The sequence below is a fragment of the Colobus angolensis genome, unplaced genomic scaffold (assembly GCF_000951035.1).
Source record: "Colobus angolensis palliatus isolate OR3802 unplaced genomic scaffold, Cang.pa_1.0 Scaffold275, whole genome shotgun sequence".
Classification (NCBI taxonomy): Eukaryota; Metazoa; Chordata; class Mammalia; order Primates; family Cercopithecidae; genus Colobus; species Colobus angolensis.
In genome coordinates this window covers 3,218,622-3,245,562 of record NW_012115988.1, presented here as the reverse complement: position 1 = coordinate 3,245,562, position 26,941 = coordinate 3,218,622, and the positions used below count along the sequence as shown (strand labels likewise).

Genomic DNA, 26,941 nt, shown 5'->3' with positions numbered 1-26,941 from the left:
AGGGGAGGGGAGGGGAGAGGGAATAGGGCTGTTCCATACGTACTGAAATGGAATGATTTCTAAAGTGTATTGTCAAGTGAAACCAAGTAGGATATGGAATCATGTGTGCTGGATACTATGCTTGTGTAAATGTAAAACAAAATTACTATAACAAATAAACAGACATATTCACTTGCATATAAATGCATACTACCTCTCAGAGAATATAAACCAATAATACTGGTGTGGCCAGAGGAGCCGGGAGACAGGGGCGGGAGAAGACATACTTTTCATCTACCCTCTGCATTTACTAAAATTCTGTGGTATGTACACATTTTACCCTTGTAAAATAATAGGTAGTTGGATATTCACTGATTGCCTACTATGGGCCAGGTACCATGATACGCACGGTAAACACAAAGATAAACTAAAAATATTGTATGTGTTGCAGTGGTTCAAAACTAAGTCCTTGGAGTTCTCCTTTCAATCCACATTCATCTTTGGGTGATCTTCAGTCCTATAAATGGATGACTTTCACGTTTACATCTGTAGCCCAGACCTCTTCCCTGAACTGCAGACTCAGAAAGTCCAATTGTCTGCTCGGCAATTCCACTTGGTTGTCCATGACAGCATCTCAAACTGGATAGTACCAAAACTAATTCTAATCTTCCTCTCCAATTGATAGTGACAACCCAGGTCAAAACCTGGAATCCTTCTTATTTCCCTACTTCCTCCATACTCTCGGTAGTACAATGGCCTGTACCATTAAGATATATCCAAAATCTGACCATTTCTCAGTCTATTCCAGGCCACCCTCATCTCTTGTGTGAATTATCACATAACCTCTTAATTCAGTAGTTCCCAAACTTTCTCGGTTTATGGTATACTTATGTCTCCGTAATTTATTTTTCATGGCTCCCTTAGGCCAAAAGAATTACTTAATGTTTTCATGTATTAAGTAGCTAGATTCATACAACTTGATATGTATTTATATCTTAAATAAATGTAAACAATTTAAATTTTAAACAATTTTAAATCTATTTATATCTTAACAATGTAAAGCTTCTTTTATATAAGTTCTCAAACCTTGTAAACAGATTGGACACCACCTTCCACATTTCCTATTCCCCACTGATTTCCATGTGGCACTTGCTTTTATTAAAGCAAACACTTTGCAGAGATAACATTATCACAAAATGACATTGGATCCGGAATTCAAAAGTTAAAACTTTAAGATTATTTCAAGGAAGGTACCCCTGTGAATTCACTGAAGTACCACAGGGCACTTCAGTGCACAGTTTGGCAACCACGGTCTTACCCAATCTCTCTGCTTCCCCTCTTGTTCTTCTATACACTATTTTCAATAGACAAGCCAGAGTTATTCATTCATCACTCCTCTGTTAAAACCCTCCAAGGCTTCCCCATCCTCACAGTGGCCTACAGGACCTTGCACAATTCCCACTCCACACACCCACCACCTAACTCTTTGCCTCTTTGACCTTCTCTTCTCCTTCACTTTCCCTTGTTCATTTCGCTGCAGCCACACTGGCATCCTAGCAGGCATGCCCTGTCTTAGGGCCTTTGCTCTTTTCCTTTGCTCTTGCTGTAAAGTTCTTCCCCTAGACAACTGCACAGTGTGCTCACTGACCTCCCTCGCCTGTCTTCATTGACATATTCAAGTGTTCTTTTCTTAGTGTGGCCTTTCCTATTCACACTATTCACAATTATACCCCTAGCTCCACATCTCTTTGTACCGATTTGCTTTTTGCATGCCCTAAACACATATAAACACAATCATATATATGAGTTTGAGTCGTCTAGGAAGCAAAGGTAAAGACAGAATTAGAAGTGCAAGAGGTGACCAGGCGCGGTGGCTCACGCCTGTAATCCCAGCACTTTGGGAGGCCGAGGTGGGAGGATCACGAGGTCAGGAGATCTAGACCATCCTGGCTAACACAGTGAAACCCCATCTCTACTAAAAATGCAAAATACAACAAAAAAGGTGGCAGGCACCTGTAGTCCTACCTACTCAGGAGGCTGAGGCAGGAGAATGGCGTGAACCCCGGAGGCGGAACTTGCAGTGAGCCAAGATCGCGCCACTGCACTCCAGCCTAGGCAACAAAGCGAGACTCTATCTCCAAAAAAAAAGAAAAAAGGAAAAAAAGAAGTACAAGAGGTCTATTTGGGAAAATGTCCATGGAAGAAAAATGGGAGAGGAAGCAGGAAGCCTGAAGGAGGGAAGACCCTCAGAACACAACACTGGTCTGACATCTGTAACAGGAAGAGGGGGAGGGAAGGAGGAGTGAGTAGTAGGAGACTACACTATAGTATAGCTCTGAGATAGTCTCAGCCAGGTCAACCAGGAGCCCAGAGTACAGTCTGCACAGGAGAAGAGTTCTGTATTAGGCATGTGTGACCTCTGGGACCTTTGCTGTGCCCAGTCACTGGAGCACCCCAAGGAGTGTGGCCTCATGTGAACCCTGCAGTGGAGCCTTAGAGAAGGAAAAGTAGATGGAGGCTGTCGGTTAACACTCCTTCCAGCAGGTTCGCTCTTGAAGGTAGATCTGAGTCTCTGCATGTGTGCATGTATATATATAGTTTTACATGCAGATATAATGACATTATACTTAATAATATATTATTAATTTTATCTTATTTATGTCCTCATCTAAAATATAAGCTCCATAACCACAGAGATTTTTGACTATTTTTTTTTTTTAGAACAATGTCTGGCACTCAAAGTATCTGTAGGTACTCAAAAATATCTGTTGAATGAATGAGTAGTGAATGAAAGAGTAGAAATGCCTTGAAATCTAATGGTATTATTTTAATATAGGCACAAAGAATCTCCAAGTCAACTAACCAGCTAACTCTAGCTAATGTGCAAAATGAGCTAAAAGACTGGGCCTGGATGAATGTGTGTTCTGATCAAGTACAATGAACACACAAGTAGGGAAAAGAGCACCATTAAACAACACAAGATAGAGGGGAGGCTTTTGTTAAATTTTAGTGGAAATATTCTACTTTACCAGGAGGTGCAATACATCAACACACCTGCCATTTGAGAATCATCTTAGGTAGTCATCAGAAAGGAATTTAGTCTTCCTGCAGTATATCCCTGAAGGTAATAATGTATTTCAGGCATGTGACCTGATTGTGTCTGCCTCTTAAGTATCTCTTTGGTTTTACAATTAAACTTCTAAGCTTACCTATAGTCTAATTTTATTATGCTTTTCTAGTATCCTTATGACATTGTTCTTCATTATCTTATTTCCTAGGCCTAGGCTTACGCCACTAAGGTGAGAAGCTCACATTGTTGAATGGGCAACTTTGTAGCAGGAACTAATGGAAAGAAAGAGACCTAGGTTGGAAGTTAAGGTAGAACCTGTTATCTACACCCAGTTCTGTTACCAATAGTGGGTTGAAAAGTTACTTTACTCATCAAGTCTCAATTTCCTAATACAAAGACAGGGCTCTTCAGCACTTGCTCCTCCTAACCTTTTCTCCCAGAAGAAATGGGCAAAATAAACTAACTTAAAGTGTATCCTCCTATGTGGTAGATATTTAAAGTGATTTTTATGTATCTTAAACACAAATGATAGTGTATTTGATTAACCAACATCTTCAGCAATTAATTGGTGTCCTATTCTATAAGGTGTAACCAGGAATAATTTCAGTTCTGAAGAGAGGAAGGACATAAATAAATATTTTTGTTCTATCAGTAATGAAGCAGAGAATCCCAGTAAATACCTTTGTAAGGAAATTTAGTTGACTGTTACAAAGTGCTTCAAACATAGCCATTTAGTTGATCAGTAATAGAACAAATAATACCACATACTTGTAATGGGGCTATTGTTGTCATCGCCTGGGGTCCATGACAGTTGAACACTTTTCTCAAGTTGATCTGTCAATTCTAAGTCAAAGGGAGGATTTGGGACATCTGTAGACCAAAGATACACACATCATGGTCACCCATCCATCTTTAAGAGGCTCTCCTTTACTCATGATACTATTCACAGAGGGGACATCTTAAAGACACAGCACACTTGATAGTCAATGGGCATGCAACTGAAAGGAAATGTGCACAGCTGAGGTTGCTGGGAACACAGGAGCACACCCAAGATAACCTATCAATGAGTTCTGCTCACTTGTTTTTCAAAGGAAACGAAAACATTTGGAACTAAACCCAGCGAAGCCAACACATGTGGTTCATCAGCACTCTCAGCGTTTCTTCTCATAAACATGAATGGGCACAAACATGAAAAATAATAAGCTTGATTTCTAATACATGGGAAATAGAGAATAGCAACTGCTGAAAAAAGAAATATAGGCAAATGAAAGGTGCTGTTTAAAGAAAATTCAAATGTTCTTTCTGAAACATGCTGAATAACAGATTTTGGGGCTCTGAAAGAATATTTATATTTGCAAAAGAATCCTGAAATAGATGCTATGGAGGTAGCCCTCAGCATGCATAAGTGTGTTTACTCCCAGAGGACAACAGTGCAACAGTGTATAGACAGACACATGTTGGGATGAAGGTGTACCAGAAGCATGTCTGCCTCTTCTAATGGTGCTTCTGAGATCTAGAGAGTTACCGTTCCCCCCAGGCCTTTATTTGACCTTGCTCCTAGGAGTAACTCTGGCTCTTAGGGGACCAGAGACCATATAAACATATGTGCTTTTTCCTTATCAGTCATAAAGCAGCAAATGTCTACAAATCACAGGTTTTATATTGGATAATTAGATACAATATTAATAATATTGTGCAAAATCAGCTGAGATTATGCCAAAAAATTGATTTTTGTATTGATGTGCTGAATAAAGATGAAGGTTCTCTAAATAAAAAGATTTCTGGAAATGATTTCTGATTTGTTTTCCAGATTCTAAAAAGCCACACAACATGAATGTACCCCTCCTTTTGGTCTTTCTTGAGTGATCTGCCTTTTGTCAACACATGGTGAGTCGGTTTTCTCTGATATAAAAGTTAAATGTTCTAAACATCCATTTTTCCCCATATACGTTTCTTGAAAATGGAATCCCAAAACAAGATTTATTTTTCCCAAACAATTTTAATAAATTTAGGTGAAAACCTAATTTGTAGAAGGATATTAGAAATAGCTTTTTCATTCTGTAAAATGTGAATGATGGCTTTTGAAAAAGCACTATGCTACTTTACAAGGAAATTGCATCAAAGAGGGATTTTATCAAACAAAGTGATTTTATAATAGCACACGAACTATTTAGAAACAACTGGCAACGAACTTGGTGAAAAATCTAGGGTTATGATGAAGAAATGATTCATTGTCAGTAAATGGATGACACAACATAACAACTGACAGAGCCCTTTTCCTTAAGAAACACAATTATGTGACATAGAAAAGAAAGTTATGAATATTTTCTGCAAATGTGAAATTGTTCAACAGAAAACAGAGAAAGAAGACTCATATTAGTTTACCGTAAACGGGAGCTGGAGTTGGAGTAGGAGCTAGAAAGGACATTAATATAAAGGATTTTAATCAAAATTAGTAATGGAAAGATACAAGATAGCACAAGATGACAAAGATTGTACATTATTCAAGTTTATAAAATTAAGCCCTATGCTTAGCTGTGAGACACAGCATTGATAAACATGCAGTAACAATTTAGGAAAAAAACCTTCAATTTTAGATACAAGTAGATTATTTCTCCTTATTTTATTACAAAAAAGGTTACTAATGTGCATATCCACCATTTCACCCAGTGCTGCTACACAGAATATTTATACTGAAATTACTGCCTCCAAGACATCTTTCAAAGAAGAAAAACATGGGTATGAACTCACCCATGCATATTAACAAGCAATCATTTGATATTTACAATTTTTATCTTATTTTTTCTTTTCAACCAAATGCAGGGAAGGCAGTTGTGCTATTTTTGTTCCTGTTCTTACCAACAACGCTAAGCACAGCGCTGGCGGAGACGCTGTCCAGAGTGGTGTTGGCCACACACGTGTAGGTCCCGCTGTCATTGTCACTGACATCAGCTATCACCAGATGATCCTTGTCAACAGTGAACCTGTGGATAGAATGCATTCAGAGCAGCTGAAACAGACATGCAGCCATACCCTATAATTGCTTCACTGGCAGGAAAGAAACTGTAAATTTGATAAAGGAGAAAGATGGTAAACATTTTCTAAAGTTAAAGCAAAATACGCGTTAAGAATGATTAAAGTTGAAAAACAATGAGAATTAATTAGAATCTTGGGTTAGAAGGGATAAGTCCTCTGGTACGGTGTTTTTCAACCAGGCCTCTAGAGCACGGGTCTGCAAACCCTGGGCCAAGAACTGGGTACTGTCCTGTTAGGAACTGGGCTGCAGAGGGGACCACTGCTCTAGAGGGTGTGGTAGGAAGTTCCTTAAGGCCCCAGGGGAATGGGGTGAGTGAAGCTGAGCTCCACCTCCTGTCAGATCAGTGGTAGCATTAGATTCTCACAGGAAGGTGAACTCTATTGTGAACTGTGCAAGTGAGAGATCTAGATTGTGCTCTCCTTATGACAATCTAATGCCTGATGATCTGTCACTGTATATATTACATGTAATAATATATACATGTATATACATATTACAACGTAATAATAATAGAAATAAAGTGCACAATAAATGTAATGCGCTTGAATCATCCTGAAACCACTGTGCCCCCACCCTGTCCATGGAAAAATTGTCTTCCACGAAACCAGTCCCTGGTGCCAAAAAGGTTGGGAACCACTGCTCTAGAGGGAGAGGAAGGAGCTTCCCTAAGTTTGTAGCAGAATGAGGTGAAGGATAGTTCCAGCATTATCCTTACTAAAGGCTTTTGCTGCCAAGAAACATTGGAAACCACTCATTCAGTTCAATTTCTATCAACGTATATATTTTAAATATTTCATTACTTACTGCAGAAAATCATGTCATTTTCTTACATGTATAAACTCCCACAGGAGAAATTAAATGCAAATAATAATAATTTGCTTTATCACTAGAAACAGGAAGATTTAGACGAACAATCTCTCAAGAGTTTTCTACAGGAAATTTGTGGGCATGAAAAATTGCTCAGTAGATCAAAAAATTAATGTATGGAGGATGCATGTATTATTTTAATGAAGCTATGTAAGTCATAAACTGTTTTCTCAGTTAATTTCCAAGTAAAAGCTTCAGCCAGTTAACCTGATGGCCCTTTCTTTATGTTTCCTTTTAATCTTTTTTTTAATTCAGGGTCTCACTCTATCACCCAGGCTGGAGCGCAGTGGTGCAGTCATGGCTTACTGCAGTCTCAACCTTCTGGGCTCAGGTAATTCTCGCACCTCAGCCTTCCAGGTAACTGGGACCACAGGTGTGAGACCACCACACTTGGTTATCCTTTTCATCTTTATCAACTCAACAAATAAAATTGACTAGTTCAAACATAAAATTAGATGGAGACTCTAGGCACATAAAAGAGAAGGCCACAGAGTTCTTCTGGGGTCATTAACAAGCAATAGGGCAATATTTAGACAGCACAACTTTAGGTCAGCAGCAGGTGAACCATAGAAATGATTTCAACCAGAATACAGCATTCCTTCTAATAGAGAGTGAGATCTATAGCCACTTGGCTAAAACTCACACATTCTACTCTGTACTACTATGTCAAATGGAGGGTCTCATCTGGAAAATGCCATGGCATTTCTTCCATTCTTAACTACATCTGCAGCATGCTTGGGTTCTTTTAAATTCTTTACCTGTTTTTGTTTTTCCTTCCCCTTTCACTGGCCTTAGGTAAAATCAAAAGAAAAACTCCCTATCCAAATAAAAATGAGTGTCTTTTAAAATCCTGACAAGGATTTGAGCAGTCTTTTGTGATTAAACAGGTCATATTTCTGCTTTTTGGTAGAATGGTAATGAAAACATCTGTTGAAACTTCACTGTTCAAGGTATAAAACAATGGATGCTGTCCAAGGCCTGAGGGTTTTTTCCCATCCTGAATTACACAAGAGACCAGCACGCAAAGATAGACCAACATTCTCAGGGTCCTATTTCGATCACATGATACCTTCTTGGGTAGATATATTTTACAGTAGGGAGAAAATGCATATCTCTCTATTTTGGAGACAGCAGACTTCAGAAACTAAAAACATCACCATAATTGACTACATAGTAGACCTTTAGTTCAAGAATAGCTTAAAGAAAGAATGAGGAGAAAGAAAAGAAATCGTCTTCAAATACCTTTCATCACTGGGCAGTTCCCTATTGTCCTTCAGCCACAGGACAGTGAGGGTTAAGGTGTGATCATGTTTCACTTTGCATTCAAAGGACACCATGCTCCCTCTTTGGACAACTGCATATTCGGGCTGTTTAATGATCCATGTAGGATCTGAAATGTAAAGTTATCATTATCCATTTGGCAAAGCTGGAGAATTTGTTCAAACTCATTTAAAAATCAAAAAAACACATTACCTCTGCCTTACCTTTGATTTCTAAGTGAACTTCATTCTTTGCCATCCCTAATTTATTCCTTGCAACACACGTGTAAGTTCCCGTACTGTCCTTTTGGGCCACAGGAATTTCCAAAGTTCCATTTTCATGTAAAACATAAATATCTTCACGAAGAGCACTTCCTTTAGCTCCTTTAAACCTTCATTACAGAAATTATCACAATGAGAATAAAAACACATCATATTTTGAAGTCAGACATAAAATGCCATATTCAAGGTCAACATGATCATGATGAATGTGAAAGTTACAAGGCTAGAAGGATTGTACTTTTTAAAGTATAAATAGGAAAATATTCAGGGGAGAAAAAAAGGGCATGTATGTCAGAGAGGAGAAACGGATGAAGAAAACTATGTGTGAATCTGTTACCTTCACTAGGAAAAGCATCTGCATAAGCATCCATTTTTCTTCTCTGGGGTTGAGGTAGAGGCCTGGGGAAATTTTCCTTTAATCTTAACCCTGCATTTATTCTGACCTCAGTAGCTGGAACTTAGTATAGCATCTGGGACCTGACAGTTGATCAGTAAAGAATGTTCCAGTTTTCTTCTAGTCATTCTTTCTGAGCCATTGCTTATCCATCCTAGCCTTGTCTCTTTCAGCTAAAGTAAACAAGCTAGGTGAGGACTTAAACTTTGGGTGGCATATGAAAGGGGATGCTTTGAAGCAGGGAGTGAAAGAACATGGGAGAGCCTGGCTGGATCCAAGTCAGGAAGATCTGGTGCAAGAAGTACTCAGGAGAAACAATGGTAATAACAAATTCTGCTTTGGAAAGCTTATAGAACCCTCCACTATCCCACAGGATATTTTATTATCAAGGAAGATCCCCTAACTAGTCCCTCCACCCACTACTCACAAAATCCCAGGGGATGTCTATGCATTGTGAAATATAGCAGCCTTAAATTAAAAAAAAATCATTCACATGTAGATCTGTGCTTGATAGAGTGTGCTGCTAAACAGATTATACACGTGAAAATATTTAACATAGAGCCAGTAGTCAATAAATATTTATGAAATAATGAATGAATTTAATAATTAACAGTGTAGGCCAAGCACAGTGGCTCACACATACACTCCCAGCACTTTGGGAGGCTGAGGCGGGTGGATTACCTGAGGTTATGAGTTTGAGATCAGCCTGGCCAACATGGTGAAATCCCCTCTCTATTAAAAGTACAAAAAATTAGCCAGATGTAGTGGTGGGCACCTGTAGGCCCAGCTACTCTAGAGGCTGAGGCAGGAGATATGCTTGAACCCAGGAGGTGGAGGTTGCAGTGAGCTGTGATCGTGCCACTGCACTCCAGCCTGGGTAATGAAGTGAGACTCTGTCTCAAAAGAAAAAAAATTAACAGTGTAATGGATTGTGCACCACCTTTCCCTGTTTGTTTTTTGAATAAAACCCAACATATTTAGAATATGAAGGCTTTAGCGAACATTTGAAGTATTGAAAAACACACAGAGCTGCTACTTACCACTCTACGGTTGGGAGAGGAGACCCAAAGAAGGCACAGTCTAGTAAAGCAGGCCTGTTTGCAATGACCTGGTAGAGTGTGTTTGCAGGTGTGAGGATTCGTGGTGGCTCAGCTATAAATATTTTTAAAAGGTAAAGTAATATTAGAATACATTTTAGGACTACATTTTATTGTATTTTGTTTTAAGGTCATTAACGTTTATGGTAAAGCACAAGCAACCTATCTCTCTCCTTATGTTCTCTATCAGGCATAATGCTGCCAGTCACTCAAGGCAGAAAAATACATTTTTCCTCCCTCTACCTCCTGCCCCACTTCTTGCTCAGGCATCATTTTAGTTGTCGATTTACTGTGAGTCCATTGCAGTCAGGGAATGAGACTTTTTATTGTTTTATCCCCAGCACAATGTCTGGCACAAAAATAACAGCCAAGTATATTTTTGTTGAATGACTGACTCATCATAACCCTAGTGGGTGGGAATGGTGGAGAACACATAAGCTGGCAGAAAGAAGCAGAGTGATGAGTGTGATGACTAAAAAAATGGAACCACAGCAACAAAAACAAAAATAGACAAATGGGATTCCACCAAACTAAAAAGCTTGCATAGCCAAGGAGATAGTCAACAGAGTGAAGAGACAACCTATGGAAGGGGAGAAAACATTTGTAAACCATATATCTGGTAAGGGGTTAATACCAAAATAAAGAACTCAAATAATTCAATAGTAAGAAAATGAATAACCTGATTAAAAATGGGCAAGGCATTGGACTAAACAGTTCTCAAAAGAAGATACACAAATGGCCAACAGGTATATGGGAAAATGCCCAACATCACCAATCATCAGATAAACGTTAATTAAAACCACAATGAGATATTATGTCACACCTATTAGAATGGCTATTACCAAAAAGAGGAGATCTAAGTTTTGGCAAGGATGTAGAGAAAAGGGGACACTTAAACACTGTGGGAGGGAATATAAGTTAATATAGCCATTATGGAAAATATTATAACGATTGTTTATACTGTTTATACTCAAAATATTAAACATAAAACTACCGTATGAGCCAACAATCCCATTACTGGGTATATATCCAAAGGAAATGAAATCAGTGTGTCGAGATATTTGAACTCCCTTGTTCATTGTGGTATTATTCACAATAGCCAAGATATGGAATCAACCTAAACGCCCATCAGTGAATGAATGGAATAAAGAAACTCTGGCATATACACACAATGGAATAACATCCAGCCTTAAAAAAGAAGGAAATTCTTGTAATTTCCTTCAGGTCATTCATGTCATGATCATATGGAGTGAACCTGGAGGACATTATGTTAAGTGAAACAGGCCAGATACAGAAAGACAAATGTGGCATGCTCTCCCTTATATGTAAAATCTAAAAATGCTGAACTCATAAAAGTAGAGATGAAAAAGGAACCAGCAGCCAGAAGTGCTTTCTCAACATCCACCAATATCTTAACTGCTTAGCTCTTCATGGGATTAGTGACCTTCATTTCAAGCATGAAAGAAAAATGCCAAGTATTGGTTGGCTTTCTGATGGTAATTTTGTTTGAAAAGGAAGCATGTTAATTTTAAAGGGTTGAAGTATAATTCTCTGGCACCACGAAAACAATTCTCACAAAAATTTTTAACAAATGTGGTATTTTCGTAGTTTTGTTCAATATAAGAAATACAGTGTTCACATAAACCAATTATTTGAGAATATATTTCAGTATATCATACTTTGTAAAATATATTTTTATAAATAAAACAAATGTACATCTGTGACTTGGATAAAGGCCAAGCATTACGATTAATGGTTTAGTTTTTAAAAATCAGAATCATTAAATTGCCATTTAACTTGTCAATTTCTTACAATGTAATATTCAGTTACTAATAGCAGACAAATACTATTTTCCTTTTGAGGGTTTGACACTTAGTCTAACCATCTGTAAGTGGAACAGCCTATTTGACTAGTTCTACAATGAAGAATTTGCCATTATAAAAACCGTGTTATGGAAGAACATTAAGACTGCAATATTCTTTAGGGCAAGGTTTATATCTTTTCATCCTTTAGAGCTCTGAGTTCTGTGCATTGCACATAGTAGATGCTCAATATATTTTTGCTGATTGAACAGAAAATAACAGCAGTCATTAATTTAATTTGCCATGTCTTTAACAAAAGGAGAGCTTACCCAGCACATTTACAAATGCATTTGCCAGTAAATATCCATATTCATTAGAGGCATTGCACTGATATACTGCACTTGATCTTTCTTGAACATTTGAAAAAATAATGGTATCGCCATCTATTTTTCTGCTGGGGTCATCAGGGGCAACTGTGTGGATGTAAAAATAGAAAGCATTTATTCCTATTTGCTTAAAAGACGTATATTAAGCTTGTAAAATCAGTAGGACATAAATAAAGACTGATCTAAGTATATGCAGTGAGAATAAGACTAGAATTTAGGCAGAAACTAGAAAAATTTCCTTCTCAGAATTGAGTTATATATTAGCAAGGGTATGTGCTCAACGTTCGTTTAGTCTTAAGTCGATTGGCTCTGTAACACCAAGTATTATTTTGAGAGATGCAGAAAAAAACTCTTACAAGTTTAGGTGAAAATTGCATTACAAATTCAGGAAAACATTGCTGTGTTCAAGAGATTGTGGTTACTTATGAGAAAAAAAGTTAATGATCAAGAGGAAATGGCAAAATCTAGTAAAAAATATAGAAACACTCCAGCTTGCTCAAACCTGTTCCTTTTAGGAGCCTCTTCTTGATACAAATAAATCAACAAATACATAAACAGTATGGGGCTAATAACCAAATGTGAAAATATTTATTTTTCTGCTGTGGATATTCTTGAAGCTGAAGTAGAAATAAATTGTGTAAATTCTTCTTGAAGACAATGTTTTCAGCTAAATCTCTCAAGTGCTTAAATGTTAGGACCAGGCTTGATCCTTACTGAAGTGGAATAGAATTGGCTGGGTAACATAATATGTGAGGATTTAGTCCCAGGCATGCCCAGCAATTTGGAACTTCCGTGAGACTGGAGATGAATTCCTTTCTGTGAATGATACACTTTAGGCTTTGAGATTATATCACTTTAGAAGTGCACTATGAGGGATTTAGGTCTCTGTCTCAGCACGATGATCAAAATCAAAACTAAATAACAGCACCTTTTCTCTTAAACTGCTCCTGCAACTTGAACCAATTAAGAAGACTTGATATTCTTTCTAAGCACCACTTCTTTTTCCTTGGTGACAGGAAAAGGCTGTGCATCTAAGACACACTCATTACCGTATTTAGACTCTTTCATCACTTTTAAAATAAAAAAATATTGTTTCATCTATGGTTTATTAACCCACTGTAACAAAAATCAACCAAACCATAGAACATCTTTGTTTTATGACCCAAACTCAAAGTATTTTGCTCCCTCATTCTGTAATAGTTTTCCACAGTTGCTGTAACAACTTACCACAAATATAGTAGCTTAAAACAACACAAACTTACTATCATACAGTTCTGTAGGTTAGAAGTCTGACATGGATTGCACTGCGCTAAAACCAATGCAAGAGCAGGGCTGCATTGCTTTCTGAAGGTTCTAGGGGAGAATCCATGTCCTTGCCTTTTCCAGCCTTTGGAGGCTACCCACATTCGTCCTCTTCCTCCATTTTCAAAGCTGTCAATGTTGCATCTCTCTGATCATTCTTCCATAGTCATCTTTCTTTCCCACCAAAGCCGGAAAAGGCACTCTGCTTTTGGGGGTTCATGTAATTAAATTGGGCCCACATTAGATAGTCCAGGATAACCTCCCCATCTCAAGGCCCTTAACCTTAATCACATGTGCAAACTCCCTTTTGCCATGTAAGGTGACATATTCACAGATTCAATGGATTGGGATGTAGACATCATGGAGGGGTGGGGTGGGGGGAGGGATTATTCTGTCTGCCACATACTGTATCACATTTATAGCTTAAAGGTCTTTCAGATGTTTTAGCTAGAATATTTAAAAAATTCACCATAAAGTTTGGAACAAGTTTTTAGCATCCAAGGATTATTAAAACTCTAACGTACAAGTTACTCCTCATGGACTGATTAATGTCTTCATTCCCAAGGAAAAATGTAAAAAAAAGCAGTTGTTCAACACTGATCACCATCAGTAACTCATTTATGAAATCATCTTAGATACTCCGGGTTGTTCAATTAGTGATGTGGGGGTGTTGAGATACTTTGAATTGACTCCTCAGCTTACACCTCCTGTTTATGACTCTAATAATTTCAAAATTGCCTTAAGGAACATGTTCTTCCAAACCGAAAACAAATGCAAGTCATAATTCCTTCAACAGGGCATATAGATTCGTTGATAAAAGACAGCAGAGGATGGATATGTCACACTGGCCTAGAAAGTGAACTGTAGCTGTGGCAGGCAGCCATGGACCCTGAAAACACAGTGTACCTTAGGGCAGCCACGGACCCTGAAAACCCAGCGTACCTTAGGGCAGCCATGGACCCTTGAAAACGCAGCATACCTTAGGGCGGCCATGGACCCTGAAAACGCAGCGAACCTTAGGGCAGCCATGGACCCTGAAAACGCAGCATACCTTATAGCGGCCCATGTGTCCCAGATCCCAAGTCTTGTATGACTGGGGCCTTTCCGACTCACACAGTCTCAGTGATGCTCACCTACTGCCTCAACAAGGGGTGCTGGAACACAAAGCAGCATTTCTGGAGACTTGTTCTCTGTCAGTGATTCTTAGCACTTCCGGTCATTATACAAAAAGACACTTGCACACACACGTTGATAGCAGCACAATTCGCAATTGCAAAAATGTGTAACCAGCCCAAATGTCCATCAATCAATGAGTGAATAAAGAAACTGTGTTATATATATGCCATGAAATACTACTCTGCCATACAAAGAAATGAAATAATGGCATTCACAGCAGCCTAGATGGAATTGGAGATCATTATTGTAAGTGAAGTAACTCAGGAATGGAAAACCAAACATTATATGTTCTCACTCATAAGTGGAAGCTAAGCTATGAGGACACAAAGGCATAAGAATGATATATTGAACTTTGGAGATTAAAAGGAAAGTGTGGGGGCAGTGATGGATAAAAGACTATAAATTGGGTACAGTGTGTACACTGCTCGGGTGATGGGTGCACCAAAATCTCAGAACTTATTCATGTAACCAAATGCCACCTGTTCCCCAAAAATCTATGGAAATAAAAAATAATACAAGAATAAAGTAGAGAAACAAACTAAATTTTTAAAGTCGCTAAAAAAAAAAAAAAGAGAAAAAAGATTATTAGCACTTCTGGACCCAGCACTTGGGCTCTCTATGGTGGGACTCTTCAGGGCACTCTCAGTGCCCACCATGTGCCCACCCTGACCGCATCTCTGTGGATGTTCCAGGCAGTGGAGTGGAGTGGCTGTGTATTTTAAACTGTGATGAGCCCCAGGCAGAGCGCTGGGCTGAATCTCTCTGGATGGGTGGCAGACTATATAAGAGTTCCTCAAATTCTTTAAGTATATTGAGTTTTTAAAAGTTACACCACCACACAATATTTAATGGATAAAGGGCTCTAGTTCTGAAGATCTGTTGCACAATAATGTGAATACACTTAATACTACTGAACTGTACACTTAAAATGGTTAAGACGGTAAATTTTGTTATGTGTTTTTACCACAATAATAATAATAATGTTACACGACTACGAACTTGGAGGGCAAAGCTCAACAATGTCAGTAGGACAATTTTCCCCAAGTGAAGACTCATCAGTCACAAACAAACCATGTCAGAAAGCTTTTGTGTAGCTCAGTTGCACTTCGGTTTGCCATCAACTCTTTGGGAAGATATTTTTTACCTGAAAGGCATCTGACTGTATCTGCCTTATATATGCTAAATAGAGCAGTCTTCTAATATTTATTTTTGACAAGGTATTTAGGAACAAAATAAACCCTTTAGGGAAGAACAATGAGTAAGCAGACCTCTCTCCATGGGAGTTTGGGCTACGTTTTCCTTAAGTACTTGTTTAAAAAATGCAAACAAACCCAGGAACTGTCACAGTGACATATGGAGGCTCGGTTGGTAGCTGGACACAGAGTAAAATCACTGATGTAGAGACATTTGGAGCCTTTGGATGGGCTGGCTAGCGGGTAGAGTAACTCTCTAGCATGCAAATCCAAATTATCCAGAGGAATAATCATTAATTCTGGGAATAACCAACCTCATTTGCTGTCAATGAACACTGGAGAAAGAAATTTAAAAGCACAGAATCACTACAAATAACTTAAAGCCCCAAAGGTAAGGTCCAGAACTGGGGCAATGGGCTTCAGAAAATACTTATAACCCAACTCTCCTGACGTTGGCGGGTGAAACTATAAACACTTTCAACATTTATATAATGAGAATAATAATAGTCATGCCACCTTACATGAACAGAGTACTATCAATCTTTAAAATGTTTTTACATTTACTGCATAATTCCATTTTTAAAATAATTTTGTGAAACAGGTTAATCATATAGTATTTTATGCATTTTGGAGACGAGAGACTACAAATGGCAGCACGTACTGGTCTGTTTAAATGAGGTTACTGCTCAGGTTTTCTCAGTCAACTTTGTAAACATTTCCTGGAATGTGAACAGTTGGGCATAATGTAGAACACATTTCTGGGTGAAGAGTTAAATTTCCCTCTTCATTTATTTATTCTATCCCTACAAGAGGATGCCACTGAGCCCCTTAGTTTTGAGAAAAGGAAGAAGGGAGGATGCCTTGATGAAACCCCAGGAATATCCTGGACCAGCCCTCTATTCTCCTGGTGCTTATCTTAGATTACTGGCTTTCAACATCTTTCATTGTGAGAAAAATACGTCATTTTGCCAGGAAGAGGTCTTCTGCCCATTCACATTTTCTTAGTTCTTTTCCCTCCTCATCCCTGAGGGGACAGGTGCCTTTTAACACAATAATGGTGTGATCTTATCCATGTATCATGCAGAAGAGTCTGAGAGACCTAATACAACACACGTTGGAAACTATCAAGGATCTGCAAGTGTTAGACTCTCCTGCAGAGATAGGAATCACAGTGGCCACAGCCTTGGGCACTACCACCAGGATGGCACAGGCTCTCCAGTGGGGAAGACCAGGAGGAGGAAAAAGGAACTCAAAAACACCCACCTCAGTGCGGCTTTTAAGTCCTGAAAAGCAACCTCCTAGGGGAGAGCAGGGAAATGCTTTGCCCAATCCTGCCAATAGCAGGTTCATTTTCTTTCTGGTCCTGGGTTCTATTTTTCACACCTCCCATTACACAATAAAATCAAAGCTCTCTTTCAGCACCAGTTCTCTGCAGCTGTGTTCTTTTTTCTGACTTTTGTAGATTGTTTTAAAACAATCTACAAAATTTTAGGTGGTTTTGGGAAAATTCCACATTTATTTAATACAGCCTGTGATTTTTGCTTCAAGGAAAGCTTTAAGTAATCTGGCCAGTCCTGGGGACAGGGGAAGGGCAAAGCTCTAGAAGACACTGAAATAAAAGCCCAGACACTTTTGGAGTTAATTTTTCCACTTTTTTAAAAAACAATAGCTTTCAGGTCTGAAGTGTACAGTCACAGATCAATAACATTGCATTTTGCTAAAAGAACGCTTCTTACCACTTCCCTCCCTGAACCAGCTTCTCCTTTTACAATATTTATGTGCACTCAGCAGCCAGAGCCTGCAGAGGCGAAAGGAGATAGTCAGTGTCCCTAGGTGCTCACCTGCAAGTCAGGAGTGGGGAGGCTATGTACCTGGCAGCATGGTCCCCTGACTGTGTCTCTGTTGTGTGGCACGGGAGACAAACTTCAGGCACCTGGAGGGGACACTGCACAGCGCCTGCACAACAGTACTTCAGAAACATAGCTGTTTCCTGACCCTCACCCGGCAGCAGCTGGTCCACCTGCAATGTCTGCTGTCTCTTGGGTAGAAAGGGCTGTCAGCACGGCAGCTTGTGCTCCCAGCTCACTTCTGGGGCCTACACTAGGACCCCATGATGAAGGCAAGGAGTCCTCACTGTGCTAATTCAGCCCTGTCACACACTGTGGCAGTCTGTGCCCTCAGTTCCTACCTTCACCTCTCTACATCTCCCTGCCATCCTTCCCCTGTGTCCCAACACTGCTAGATGTATCTATGGGGTGCACAAGTCAGTAAACTGCAGATGGGAAACAAGCACTGGTGCCCCATTTCCAGGATGGTCCCTAACTCTCAAAGGCAATTCCCATTAGGGGCCTCTAAATTCATGGGACAATTACCAAGAAGGGGATGAAAAAGAGAGCGGCACTCCTTAAATGTCTGTCAGTTTTTTGGATAGTTTCTGCATCCCCCTCATTCTCTGATTATTTTGGATCAGGGGAGATCAACACATGGTGGGGGCATGCAGAGTTCACTTTGAACTTAGCTGTTGAAGACTTAGCATCCACCCATGAGGCCACTCAGCAGAAGCTGCAGATGGGCCAGCTGCAGAAGGCCAGGGGCAGGGAACAGCTGTACCTTTGCAGTGTCATCGTTCAGAAAGCTGTGCAGGGGACCTGCTGGCTCATCACCTTTTAGTTATGAGATGTCCAAATGGTAATCCACTTTCAGCTTGGCCACCAGATGTCAAGAAAGACCCCTTCCAGGGAGGCTTCACATTACCTTGGTACAAACATGCAGCACCTGCTACCAGCACCATGGAGCGGCCTGGTGGTGCCGGGTTCCTTGCTTTGCTGCCACACCGTGTGGTATTCCTCTTCCTGCAAGTCCACCAGAGTGACAGCTCTGAGGCACACCAGAGGGTGACCGACCCTGGATCTATAGGAGCTGTGGCATTCCAGCCATGTCTGCTCAGCCTCCTTTTTTCTGTCTCATGGGGCCTTAAAGAAGACTTTTGGGATGGAAGAAATGAGCTGATCTGATTTCAGATATTTAGTCCTAACTCTTTCTTCTCTACCTAATCAGACAATTTAGGGTTACAAGAGGACCTAATGTCTTCCTGGTATTACTATTCTGTACCCCCAAAGCAGGCCTTTTACAGCTGATCCTCCCCACAAAAATGTAGTTTAAAAGGGGAGTATTATTATGGGTGTATTTTCAAAGCTGTTAAGGTGACTGGATTTACAAGGTTCCCTCAGAGGTACTGCATACTCTGGTACTATGGTCTGATTATTTGTGTCCCTCCAAAATTCATGTTGAAACCTAACTCCAAGGTTAAGAGATGGGGTCTCTGGGAGGTGACTAGGAAATGAGGGTTTCCCCCTCGTGAATGGGACTGGTGCTGTTCTAAGGGTCTTGGCAGCAACTGTGAGGAAGAGGCCATCACCAGACACCAAATCTGCTGGTGCTTTGATCCTGGACTTTCCAGCCTCCAGAACTGCAAGCAATAAATTTCTGTTGTTTATAAATTACCTAGTCAAGGCATTTTGTTACAGCAGTAGGAATGGACTAAGACAGCTGGTTTGGAAGGACAACAAGCTGAGCAAATCAAGAAGAAAAATCAGCCTCATTATTTAATCCTCCCTTGCTTATGTCATCCACCAGCATCTCAATTTTCCTTGCATAGGATTGCACTCTGGCTGCCAAGCTTGAGGGTTTATCCCCTGGCTCCCCCGTTTTCCCTGCTGAAGGGCTAGACGGACGGTCCCTTCCACTTGTCAGTTTCACTGAGTCTAGATCTCAGGGGCACTTTTAACTGTCCATAAATGGACACAAAAACTCTGAGCTGCAAAACATGGTGCAAAAGTATCAAGCATGTATCATCATTTATTGCTATTTTGTATGCATTCCTGAGAAAATCATAGGTTGTACCAGATAATTTTTTTTTATTTTTTGTAGAAGCAGGATTTTACCATGTTGCCCAGGCTGGTCTCTAACTCTGGTATTCAAGCAATCCGCCCGCCTTAGCCTCTGAAATTGCTGGGATTATAGGCTCACATGAGCCACCATGCCTGGCCACTATAAAACTTCTTTAGCTCTGGGCTTTCTTCTACTTTTTCCTCTCAGTTTTCACTCATGTTCCCCTGAGAGTAGCAAGAGCTTCCTGAAACAACCACAAAGTACTCTCTGCCATTTCTCTGGATCCTGATCCTGGTTAAAATTGGGAGTGGAAATACCCAAACCCTGTTTGCTGGCCTCTAGCATCTGTTTTCTCCCAGGAATACACTTCCTTTTACAGTGAACACAGGCTGCCTGTTTCAAAGCATCTGACAGCTACTGTGCTATGAGACACAAGTGAACTTCCAATAAATACTCATGGAGCAGGCTGCGATGACTCAGTCACCCTGCAGTTGTCAGACCTTGATGGTAAGAAACAGGGACTTGTGCCACTTTAAATCTGCCAGCAGTTTTTTGGAACCATCTTACGGGAAGTGTGTGGTGTTACTTTGGGAAAGTCAATTCAGCAGACCTTTTGGTTATGTAAATGTAGAACCAATATTGGATTCTGACTTGGAGGCAGTCAAAGCCAATCTGTCCTGTATCTTAAGCCTGAGGGCTATCTTTATTGTGAGTAAAGAATATTTTTGCAGGTAATCATGTTATTGACTGGGAGAGTGAACCTAAGGCTGGGTTTGATGCCAGAACTGACTTTCTCTGTCTTGGTGTCTAAGAGGAGGTCTGAACTCCAAGAAGGGGAAAATGTTGAAAGATGCTCCTCTCAGCAGTAGCTGGTGGTGGGTGGGGTGGAGGAAGAGGAGAGTCTAGTGGGTTCTCTGTTCATGGCCATGGCTTAGGAATTAAGGAGCAGTGAGGTGCAATATCCATTTAAAGATTTTTTTCTTTGCTACAATTCCCTTGACTCTTCCCAAGCCTTTAGCCAAATTTTGTAAAGCTGGCCTTTGCTACAATTTAGCAGATTAATGGGAGGGCCTGAAGCCACACATTGGGCGGCATAGTGGCAGCTTGAATAAATTGGCTAATGAAGTGCAAGGAGTGGAGTGGCAGAGCAGGGAGGCTGCTGAACGGGGCAACAGGTATAGCTAGGCTGCCCAGGTGCTGCTCAAGGATGGTATCAGCGGCCTTCAGGGAGGGAGCTGTAGGCAACGGTAAAGCGTCCTATATATGATCAGGGTCAGAGGATGTGTTCTTCTTTGGGTATCAAATGGGACGGTGACCTTGGAAGACAGTGGGAACACCCGGGCTATACTTGCTATACTTATGACGGAAAACTCTTTAAATTAAGACAGCTGGGTTTCTCATGCTTGTCGTATCCATTGGCTCTATGCCAAGTCTCCCCACCTATCTCCTCTAGCGCCTATGACATTTCCACAAATCACTTGATATTTTGCACAAAGAAGACCATCTAAACTTTTCAGTGATATTTATTTCTGACCCTGTCATTCTTCCCATTATCCACGTAAAAAACAGAAGAAATATTGCCAAGTACCTGTCATCACATACCATTATGTTAACAGCATAAACTATTCACACTCATAATAAATATCTAATGGTAATAAAACACAAAGATAATTTGGTGCCTCTGTTTAAGATACATGTGGCTTCCTTCCTTAATCTGAATTATTTTTTATCACCATTTATTCATTGTTGGGATGTATATATGCTCTAAAAATATACTGCAACTAGAACCAGTCAAGGCAACTTACTTTCTATTGGGACTCCATTTGTTAACCAGCTAATTCTGGGTTTGGGGTTGCCATTAGCTCTGCAGATCAAGGTCCCATCCTCTCCTGGGGACAGCACAAGATTTTGAGGGGCTGTGATCCAGTATGGAGCCGCTTTATAGGAGGAAGAAAAAAGACCAAAAATCTGAATCAAATAAGCATTTTAGCAAAAGAACATATTGAACTATTTTAATAATACAAGCAAGTACTTCACACTAAACTGGTTAGTCTCATTTTTTTGAGCAAATAGATTTATAAACGATGCTTCAAACACTTAAAATTTTCAAAAGAATGTTTAAAGAGACTCACATACATACATGTATTATTTCTAGACCTGTTTGATACAAATCTCATTTTCTCATTTTACATTAAAATTAATCAGACATTGACAGATTTATCTAAGCATACAGAGCAAATTACAGATATAGGTAGGGCTAAGAAACACAAATTTAAATTCTGGGTCAGGCGCAGTGGCACATGCCTGTAATCCCAACACTTTGGGGAGCCAAGGTGGCTGGATCACTTGAGGTCAGGAGTTCGAAACCAGCCTGGCCAACATGGTAAAACCCTGTCTCTATTGAAAATACAAAAAAAAAAAAAAAAAAAAATCAGCCGGGTGTGGTGGTGGGTGCCTATAATCCCACCTACTTGGGAGGCTGAGGCAGGAGAATTGCTTGAACCCAGGAGGCAGAGGTTGCAGTGAGCCAAGATAATGCCATTATACTCCAGCCTGGGCAACAGAGCGAGATTCTGACTCAAAATAAATAAATAAATAAAATAAATTCCAAGCCCTGTAGAATATATATATATAATTATATAATTAGGAAGCAACTTCAAAACATCATTTTTAAAAAGTTGCAAAGGTATTACAGAGTGTTTCCATACATCCTTCACTCAGCTTCCTCTAATGTTAACATCTTACATGACCATGGTCCAGTTACCTAATGAAAAGTCAACACTGGTACTTAACTAAACTCTACATTCTGTCAGGATTTCCCATTTTTGCATTAATGTATTGTTTCTGTCCCAGGATCCTGTCCTAGACACCATATTTACTTGTAACATCTTTTGCATTTACTTGTCATAGTCTCCAATCTGACAATTTCTTGGTCTTTCCTTGCCTTTTGTGACCTTGACACTTTTGAAGAGTCACTTATTTTATAGACTGTCTTACAGCTTAGGTTTGTCTGATGTTTTCTCACGGTTACCCTGAGGTTTTAGGCTTTTGAGAATATCTCAAAGGTCATGAATCCTTCTAATAGTACCATGTGAGGGAATATATGATATCAACACGACTTATTATTATTGATGCTAACATTCATCACTTGGTTAAGATTGTGTCTGCCAGGCTTCTCCACTCCAAAGTTACTATTTCCCTGGATTCCATACTCTGTTCATTAGTGTCCAGCATACACTCAAGAAGAGGGAAAGTAAGCTCCATCTTCTAAAGAAAGGAGTAATAAAGTATTTGTGGACATGCTAAAACTTCCCCAGTAATTAATTTCTGTGGGATAAAAACACTTTGAAGCTACGTAAATATCCTATTTCTCCTTAAAGTTTCACCCACTAATTTTAGCATTCATTGTTTGATCTTGCCTGCTGCAGTTATTACTGTGGGATTCTAATGTTGACTTTTCTATTTCCTTCATTCTTCCTACGTTTATTAATTGGGATTCTTCTGTGAGGAAGATTTGAACAAGTAAATTTTTAATCTGATTTAGATGCACTACAAATAGCAATGAGAAGACAGTCAAGGTACCATGAATGCTGATATAAATTTACATTTATCATTATTAAAAATATAATGAAAACCACATTTAATTAAAGTTTCAGGGTCTCTCATGAAGGCAAGAAGAATGGATTTTAAACAATATACCTTTAACTCTAACAGAAATGGTATGGTGGATGGCTCCTAATGCATTTTTTGCTATACATTGGTAATTTCCAGAGTCTGCTTCTGAAACATGAATGATCTGCAAGGTTTTCTCAAAGTTCTTATAAACTGTCCTGTTTTTGGGTAGCATTCCATCTTCTTTTGCCCAGTAAATAATTGGGGTAGGCCTGATAGGATAAATAAATAATGATGTTACAAAAAAGAAATCCACCTATGACTACTTTTGAGGGTGAATTTTCATGCAAGTTTGTAACAAATCTTTATAAAAAATCATAAGAAATAGATATTTTAATTAGCACCACACTTTTATAAATAATGCTTACAGTTTTACATTTTCACATAATCAGAACTATACTAATTTATGGCACACCACAAACTTTGATGTCAATGATGCAGTGTGAATGCCAGTATGAGTTGCTTTACTGATGGGGCCTAATTACTTTTTTCATCGTTGTGACTAATGAGGAACTCCTGGACATTTTTACATGAAGCTACTATGTTAATCAAAAGAATTACCATTAAATTAATGATACTGAATTAAAATTTTTCATCAGCTGGAATTAAAAACGTACAGAGAAAAACTCATAAACATATCTACGACCATAAATATTTGTATACATTTCTATATCAAACGGAAGAACTTTCCTATTTTACAGCAATCTATCTGATGATGTGAACTAAGTGATTAGGGAAATAGCATTCTTTCCTTAGTTTCATTATTAGTGACATTTAAAAATATTATTATACTAATTGCTAAGAATAGATCAAAGTTAGGTATCACTCATATCATTTGTCACCCAACTGCGTTTTTTTTTTTTTTGGAGACAGAGTCTTGCTCTGTTGCCCAGGCTGGAGTGCAGTGGCACGATCTCGGCTCACTGCCAGCTCCGCCTCCCGTGTTCACACCATTCTCCTGCCTTAGCCTCCTGAGTAGCTGGGACTACAGGCACCTGCCACCACGCCCGGCTAATTTTTTGTAATTTTAGTAGAGACAGGGTTTCATGGTTTTAGCCAGTATGGTCTCGATCTCCTGACCTCGTGATCCACCTGCCTCAGTCTCCCAAAGTGCTGGGATTACAGGCGTGAGCCACCGCGCCTGGCCCCAACTGTGTGTTTTATTGTCATGAAATATGGAGACAGATGCAAAGTCAGAATATAGGCTTGGAGTTAGAAGATCTTTAGAATTCCAACCCTGTCCCTGGATTTCTGGTCTTTTTGAGGCTTAGTTTCCTTAGTTGCCTTAATGGGGATAATAAAGCTTGACTTGAACTAATAACTTTAGAAAGTTTTCATGAAGGTAAAATAAAAATCCATTCAACACAAAAATTTCCTAAGCACTGAACTATACACCAAGCACTGAGCTGTGTGTTGGGAAGATGATGAAGAAAGTATGGTCCAGGCCCTCAGGAAGATAACAATATTTGTCAATAGAAATGCAAGTGACTCTGAATAAGAACAGCTCAGCCCAGAAGGGATCATCATGGCAGACGGGAGGCAGAACTAGATTGCAGCTCTGATGCGGACTGACAGAGCAGCATGTGGGGGCTTGCATCATGAATGTTAGCTCCAGAATGACTGCAAGAACAAACCTGCTGAGAGGACTCACAGACTCTCTGAAGGAATTGGGCTGCTATTGCAGGACCTGGGAGATACCCCAAATACTGTGAGCACCCAAACTGCAAAAGTGAGAAACCGAAGGTTTAGTTTGTGGGAGAAGTTTCTGACTTTACCTGGAGCTGAGTCAATTTAGAGTTGAGTGAAATACAGGGATATAAGAGGCAGCAGGAAAGATCCTGTGAACTCGCTGGGTCCCCAAGCAGGGCATTCCTGCCTGGCACCACAGGGATCCTTCAGGACGGCAGCCAGAGGTGTGGGGAAAATGCCACAGGGAGAAGGAAGTTTCCAGCTGAACTTTATAACAATTTGAACCAGGCAAGAAACCTCCTGGCCAGAACTCGGGGGAAGGCGTGAATCCAGCGTGCAGACTCCACAGGCTGGTGAAGAACTAAGCCCTTTTCTTTTGCAGCTGGGAGGTGGATAGTCTGCGGCAAGTGCTCAAGCCCTGCTCACCCACTGCATGGAAACAGACTTGGGGCTGTTATGGTAGGCACTGTGGGAGTGAGACTGGCCTTTTGGTTTGCGTGGGAGCTGGGTGAGGCCTGTGACTGCCGGATTTCCCTCGCTTCCCCGACAACCTGCATAGCAGAGGCAGCCATAATCCTCCTAGGTACACAACTCCATTGACCTGGGAACCTCACTCCCTCCCCAACAGCAGCCACAGCAAGACCCACACAAAGAGAGTCTGAGCTCAGACATACCTAGCCCTAACCCCACCTGATGGGCCTTCCCTACCAATCCTGGTAGCTGAAGACAAAGGGCATATAATCTTGGGAGTTCTAGGGCTCCAATCACCACCAGTTCCTCTCCATACTACCACAACTGATGCTCTCTGGAAAGCACCATCTCCTGGCAGGAGGCCAACCAGCACAAAAATAGAACATTAAACCACCAAAGCTAAGAACCCTCAAAGAGTTCATTTCAACCCCTTGCCACCTCCACCGGAACAGGTGCTGGTATCCATGGTGGAGAAACCGACGGTTCACATCACAGGACTCTGTGCAAACTCCAGTAGCAGCCTGGAGCTGGGTAGACTTGCTGGGTGGCTAGACCCAGAAGAGAGATAACAATCACTGCGGCCTGGCTCACAGGAAGCCACATCCATAGGAAAACGGGGAGAGTACTACATTAAGGGAAAGCCCCATGGGACAAAACAATCTGAACAATAGACTTCAGCCCTAGACTTTTCTTCTGACAGAATCTACCCACATGAGAAGGAACCAGAAAACCAACTCTAGTAATATGACAAAACAAGGCTTTTTAACAACCCCCAAAGAATCACACTAGCTCACCAGCAATGGATCCAAACCAAGAAGAAATCCCTGATTTACCTGAAAAATAATTCAGGAGGTTAGTTATTAAGCTTATTAGAGAGGCACCAGACAAAGGCAAAGCCCAATGTAAGGAAATCCAAAAAACAATACAAAAAGTAAAGGGAGAAATAGTCAAGGAAATAGATACCACAAAGAAAAAACAATCAAAACTTCAGGAAACACTGGATACACTTAGAGAAATGCAAAATGCTCTGAAAAATCTCAGCAATAGAACTGAACAAGTAGAAGAGAGAAATTAAGAGTTTGAAGACAGGTCTTTTAATGAACCCAATCCAACAAATACAAAAAGAAAAGAATAGGAAAATATGAACAAAGCCTCCAAGAAGTATTCTTAGGCATATAATCTTGGGAGTTCTAGGGCTCCAATCACCACCAGTTCCTCTCCATACTATCACAACTGATGCTCTCTGGAAAGTACCACCTCCTGGCAGGAGGCCAACCACCACAAAAATAGAACATTAAACCACCAAAGCTAAGAACCCTCAAAGAGTTCATTTCAACCCCTTGCCACCTCCACCGGAACAGGTGCTGGTATCCA

At 40.1% G+C, this 26,941-nt stretch overlaps 1 protein-coding gene across 5 annotated transcripts in view; it reads right to left on the bottom strand.

Moving 5' to 3' along the window:
* NRCAM (neuronal cell adhesion molecule) overlaps positions 1 to 26,941 on the bottom strand; it is a 326,614-nt gene that overhangs the window by 43,947 nt on the left and 255,726 nt on the right. For 4 of the 5 annotated variants that reach the window (XM_011948188.1, XM_011948189.1, XM_011948191.1 and 1 more), the window contains 9 exons: positions 23,435 to 23,619; positions 21,541 to 21,672; positions 12,117 to 12,260; positions 9,929 to 10,040; positions 8,438 to 8,604; positions 8,196 to 8,343; positions 5,909 to 6,033; positions 5,435 to 5,464; positions 3,818 to 3,919 (listed from right to left, as the gene is read on the bottom strand). In XM_011948188.1, coding sequence (XP_011803578.1) covers positions 3,818 to 3,919; positions 5,435 to 5,464; positions 5,909 to 6,033; positions 8,196 to 8,343; positions 8,438 to 8,604; positions 9,929 to 10,040; positions 12,117 to 12,260; positions 21,541 to 21,672; positions 23,435 to 23,619 — 1,145 coding nt within the window. The remainder of the gene's footprint in view (positions 1 to 3,817; positions 3,920 to 5,434; positions 5,465 to 5,908; positions 6,034 to 8,195; positions 8,344 to 8,437; positions 8,605 to 9,928; positions 10,041 to 12,116; positions 12,261 to 21,540; positions 21,673 to 23,434; positions 23,620 to 26,941) is intronic. The other variant, XM_011948190.1, reaches the window with a different exon arrangement.